The sequence below is a fragment of the Leptonotus elevatus genome, chromosome 8 (assembly GCF_054856555.1).
Source record: "Leptonotus elevatus isolate MCC_2025b chromosome 8, RoL_Lele_1.0, whole genome shotgun sequence".
In the NCBI taxonomy this organism is placed as follows: Eukaryota; Metazoa; Chordata; class Actinopteri; order Syngnathiformes; family Syngnathidae; genus Leptonotus; species Leptonotus elevatus.
Genome location: NC_141246.1, coordinates 15,950,939 through 15,957,034, shown reverse-complemented (window position 1 = coordinate 15,957,034; position 6,096 = coordinate 15,950,939). Strand labels below are relative to the sequence as shown.

Genomic DNA, 6,096 nt, shown 5'->3' with positions numbered 1-6,096 from the left:
AATATGATTCACTCTATGTATTCCCACGGTGTTGTGCTTATTTGTATTTCTTTCAAAATGGTGTGTTTTGATGAGTTAATATCACAACAATGTTTCTCGAAAGTGATACTTGAAGCTGATGATAAAAGGACGTGAGATGAGTAAGAGTTAATCAATCGCTGTGTCACGTCACATAGGGGGCGGGATTATGCAGTTGCCGTCATTCTCGTGGGTGGGTCTTTGGCTGCGGCCACGCCTAACTGCTGTCCATATATGGCTCGTGACGTCACATATGCCAAAATCCCATTCAGTAGAAAAGACTCAGCCGGAATCCCCTTGGAGGCAATTTAGGCACTGAGGCGCGCTGGGCTCATCGTTCGCCCGCAGCCACTCTCATTCAGGAATCCACACGCATTCTTTGGGCAATAATAAACAACAACAAAATGAAAGTGTCCAGCATCGACTGTCGCCACTTGCGGAAGATCATCAGGAAGGAATGCGGGAACTGCCTTATCGTGGACTGTCGACCTTATTTGTCATTTACGAACTCCAGCATCAAAGGCTCCGTCAACGTCAATCTCAACTCCGTTGTGGTCCGGAGGTCGCGGGGAGGACCGGTGCCTCTGCAGTTTGTTATCCCGGACGAGAGAGCCCTCCTTCGGCTCCGGGAGGGGAGCATATCGGCAGTGGTAGCCTTGGACGACCGGACGTCCCACTGGCAGAAACTCAAGAAGGACAGCGTAGCACAAATAGTAATAAATACCCTGACGCATGTGGCCAGCGGAACCAACATCTGCTTCTTAAAAGGTAACAACATAATTTAAAAAAAGAAGGGAAAAAAAGAAAGGGGGAGGAAAACAGTAAAGATAGCTGCTTCAACGACACTGACCGGCGGCTCGGATATTTTATGTGGTTGATGCCAATATCTTGACTCACAATAAGTCCTTTTTCTTTTGATAATGACTAATTTCCTTTGGAAAAAAAAAGTAAAACTAAATAAAAAATAATATAAATATCGTAATGACAACGTATCGTCACAATCTGTTTGATCAATTTTTGCCCTTTTTTACATTATTTTTTGGCGTTTTTAAACAATTGTAGCTTGATTTCAACTCGTTATCTGACATGTTTGTTATAGACTACAAAAATGTGAGTCAACGACGCGGATGAGTCAGTGCTGACAAATATGAACAAATTGTGAAACTGACTTTGTGCGGCTAGAAACAAATGAAGGGCAAAGCAGAATGTAATCTAATCGGGTTTGTGAACATGTGTTAAAACACCTCAATTTCCGTCCGTCGCCTTTACATCCTGTGGAAGTGAAAAGGATTAGCGGACTCCAGTAATTAATGGGGCTCTTATAATCAGTTTATAATCCGGCGCTAAATCTGTTTCATAAACTCTGCGGTTTCACAAGGCGTGTATTCGTGTGTTGATTATTCTAAGCGCAATACAGGTCTTCATGCCCCCCTTCTCTACATTCTCACAGGAGGATATGAGAACTTCCACTCGCAATACCCCGAACTTTGCACTGAAGTGAAAAAGATCGAGCAGAACGGAACTGAAAGCGAGAAAAGAGCCAGCAGTGAGAAGCTTGGTCACCACAAACCAGATTATGATCAGGTGAGAGCCGTACATACATCAGCATGACATCCAACAGCATTGTTTATAATTGGCATACTGTTCAAACAGTACAGGTGTCTGTACACAAACATATCGATTGTGTGATGCCAAAAGACAAGCAGTTGAACGGATGACTTTTTTTTTGTAATCATTATTTTAATTATATGTTGTAATTTGCAGTCGAGGGTGTAACCTGCCGTTTGCCTAAAGTCATCTGACGGGCACAGCTCACCAGCAATATAATGACAAGCGCTACAGAAAATTAGTGGATGGATTTAGGCCTAATGTTTTTTTTTTTTTTGTTGTTTTAAATAGCAGTATCATTGCTCATCTAATTCAAATCCAATAGGGAAAAAAAGCACTAATGACTGTTCATTCGAGTTACGTTGCTCCAAACAATTTTATGACATCATCATGCATCGCTATAGGCAAAAACCCACAGTTTCATCAGTTGCTAAAACAGGCTCATGATGTCATCGCGTTGCTTACTGAATTAACGGCACAGTGCTTTAAATCATTATGCTCTCTCGCTGCTATGACGTCATGGCTACTGCCATCAACTTTGACGCCCCGTCCTGTACTGTAGTGAAACCAATTTTACCAACTTAACTCATTCAATGAGGTTAGTCTGATACTGTCCCTACACTGGGAAATAATTAACTAATTTCTTTTTTTTTTTGGATCTTTTTGACTCAGTGACAGCAATCACGTGAATATGAATGGAAAGTGAAATGTCAAGTCCCACATAGCAGCATTACAAGCAGTTAGATGACAGATATAAGCATATTGATTCCTTCCAGGTTGACACGTTTTTAATTCGATGTGGCTGTGCCATAGGGGCCGGCATCACACCTTGTTGTATATTGGGCCCACTTATCTTGACACAAATCTTGTCCTTCCCCCCCTAATTTCTCACTTTCAGGGTAAACCTGTGGAGATCCTGCCTTTCCTCTACCTCGGTAGTGCCTACCATGCCTCCAGGCAGGACTATCTCACTGACCTTCACATCACTGCCTTGCTCAACGTGTCACGCAGAGACATGCAGCCCGCCAAGGGCCACTTCAACTACAAGTGGATCCCGGTGGAAGACAGCCACATGGCGGACATCAGCTCCCACTTCCAAGAGGCAATAGAATTTATTGGTGAGTCTTCCACCTGAAGGTTTATTTCCGAATCATAATACCACATGTTTATTTTTTGTCTCTGAATCCCTGCTCAAAATAGTGCGCTCAGCCAGACTATTTGGCAAGGGGGATACACGCACCCTCCCACGGCTAGATCTTTACCCAGAATAACACCACCTTCTGCGTCTGTATATATATAGATGGAGATTACACGCACCAAGTCTTGAAAATATTCTGTTCTGTTCTGATTTAGCCGGCTCCTATTCATAGGTGTTTTATTTTTAAAAGGCGTCTTCGTTAGCCTCAAATAAACCCTCGTTGTGCTTGCCTGCTGCCATTCACAAATAGAGGGCTTTAAGAAACCCAGTGCTAATCAGTTTAGCTTGATCGCCTGCCCTCAAGCCTCCGCCAACGCATCCAACTAGTCCCTTCCATTCAGGATTTGACGATTTGAAAAAGCCATTCGCATGTTGCCATCGCCTACTCGGCCTAATCTCCGGTGGGTGTGGCCGTGCAGTCAATGTGACCAGTGGCTGAGCGGTAATGTGCAGGCGGGGGAGGTTGAATGAGGGGTGACACACCTCAACGGCGGTTGGTTGCTCACAGGTGGGCCTGAGGCAGCAGACTGTGGAGAAGAGCATGTGTGGGAGAGATTCTAACAGCAGCAGAAAACGACACACACAATGTGTTGGTGGTTATTTACAGATAGGCAAGGACAAAGCTCAGTCAGGTGCCACTGGACTGACCAGTATTGTTTGGCTCCAATTGTTGCTATTGTGTATTGTTTGAGGATGCAGCCTATACAATTAGTCCTCATTACATAAGACAGCTATTTGTACCAGGAGCAGATTTAACCTACATTTAGCCTGCCAAAGCTCTAAAATTCATCTACTAAGCTCCCGGGTTATTTCAATTAAGCAGAGATGATTGACAGTTTAGGACTGGGATTGATAACCTTTTTTTTTTATATATGGAACAATAAATGCTTATTTTATGTTAAATGTGGTTTGGCAGACATGATCAAATGTGCTTGAAGCCGGAAGCTCCCCACCCATAGTTGAGGGAATAAAAATAAACATTATTGACCTTCTGACCCAAAATAGTAGGCAAAGCCCATTACAACACCACCAGAATGGTCATTAAAACATCCATCAAGGCAAGTGGCCCACTGGAGCTGATTGAAATTACCTTCAAGATAAGGAATTCCGTCAATGGTTCCATGCCACAGCTTTTTATTTTTTTATTTATCATTTTTAATGTCCTTAAAAAGTTTGTGACATAATTTAGTTTGGAAATGATAATGATTATTTCAGAAATACCTGTGATTTTCTGCTTACCGTTTTCTTATTAGTCTTAATTTAAAAAATATTCAACATGTAAATAAACTGTTTTGATATGGCCGCTGTTCTCGTAAATTTTATATGGAAAATGGAAAGCCCTCTTGATTGGTTATTTGCCGACATGTGGGTGTCTTAATAGGGCTGGGTTTTAGAAATCGAATAATCAATATCGAATCGATTTTCCTTTTCGATTTTTTTTAGAAAACCATGAATCGATTATTTTAATCAATCTCTTTTTTTCCCCATAAATTCATAAGAAAATATAATTTTAAAGGTTGCATTTTTTTTTTATCTTACTGTTTTGAAATGTATTGTTCATATGAATTTACAAGTATTTTCTTAACATTTATGAAAGACCTGACTCATTGCAGGTTAAGATAATTCAGAATCTTTTTAATTTATATTTACAATTATTGAATTAGAATTATGAAAATAATTTTTATTTCATCCTTGCTAATGTCAATGTTTGTGTAACACTTAAGTGGTTATAACACGTGTTGCTTTAATTAATAAACAAAATCATTTAAACCAGTTACTGCCTCCGCAAAATTTAATTTGGAATGTAATGTTTGTGGAGTTTTTATCATTTCCTTGATATTTAAGCAGAATTGATGTTCCATGATAAACCAATATCGGATTGAATTGAAGTGAATCAAATCGGGAAAAATCTAAATCAAACTAAACTCTTGTGAATTGGAATTGAATCGATTGAGGACATTAGAATCGATACCCAGCACTAGTATCTTGTGGCCAAAATGTCTTTTCATTGTGTTGGCTCCGGTGAAATTGCCCAAAAGAGTACCCGTTCTGGGAATGAGCAAGAATTATGACATTAGTCAAGGTGCAGTAAGTAGCACCCATCGCCCCCACAATACAGCTGCGTTACAGGACCTCCACAAGTGGGTGCAAATTACACTGATTTAAGATAATAAAAATATACAAATCAGGGCCCCTACAAAGGTTCTCTGCGAGTGATGCTTATATAGCTGTGGTATACTATATAATTAGTGAGTAGGAGTAAATAGCAGGGTATTTCTTCAAAGTTCCTTGAAATGTGATTTATTATTTTCCATTGCGATTGCACATTAAGTTGTTTTTTTTTATGTTATGTAACCTGTTTGAAAAAAAATCCATGTCCAACGATTGACCCTTGTGTCTTTTGTCCTGTGTCCAGATCATGTAAAGCAATCTGGGGGAAAGGTCCTCGTCCACTGTGAAGCGGGCATCTCTCGTTCCCCCACCATCTGCATGGCCTACATCATGAGAACCCAGCAGCTGAGACTGGATGCAGCATTCGATATCATCAAGCAGCGCCGGGCTGTTATCTCCCCCAACTTTAGTTTCATGGGTCAGCTGCTGCAGTTTGAGTCTGAGGTCCTTTCGACAGCGCCCGCTCATGCAGCCACACCTGAACCCGCCACTCCCTGCGTCCCGGAGTCTGCTTCCTTTTTTGCCAATGACATCACCACCTCCTTTACCACCAAAAACTTTGAGCCATCTGTATTCACCCTTCCTACCTCTTGCCTGAAGTCTCCGGTCCATCATCAGTTCAAGCTGAGCCCAATAACTGCACTGCCTTAAAATGAACTGTGACTGCTTGTAGTGTACTTGAAAATGAATCAAATGTAAAAGCTCCCTGTGTGCCTGGTGTTGAAACCAGCAGACCAGACTGGAGACCAGCAAGTAATTGGTAGTAGTACACATTTCATAGGATGACACTGGTGCCGCTGCACCGTGATAAACCTGCAATATATATGCCTTAGGTTGATATTGTGATTTCTAGGTTCAGTCACAAATACAGTCAGGCATTTGAATCTAATTTATTTAAAATTGCAATCTTTGTGATTTTTTTTCCAATAATGTTGATGTTAATGTGTTTAATAAAAGTTGAAAAATAAAGTTGTTGTAATTCAATCATTGAAGAAATATCAAAGATGGCGTAAGTAGGCTATTCAAAGTCTGTACTTTAGTAGAAGTATTGATTAAATAAGACTTGGGGGGAAGAAGAGGTACCGATTCATCTCCATTAA

The 6,096-nt window shown here is 40.8% G+C and overlaps 1 protein-coding gene across 1 annotated transcript; it reads left to right on the top strand.

The window, feature by feature from the left end:
- The first annotated feature begins 308 nt into the window (after window positions 1-308).
- dusp5 (dual specificity phosphatase 5) lies at window positions 309-5,965 on the top strand. Its single transcript, XM_086083733.1, has 4 exons — window positions 309-786; window positions 1,469-1,602; window positions 2,525-2,744; window positions 5,241-5,965. The coding sequence occupies exons 1-4, from the start codon at window positions 423-425 to the stop codon at window positions 5,645-5,647; spliced, it is 1,125 nt and encodes a 374-aa protein (XP_085939859.1). The 5' UTR covers window positions 309-422; the 3' UTR covers window positions 5,648-5,965.
- The last annotated feature ends 131 nt before the right edge of the window (window positions 5,966-6,096 follow it).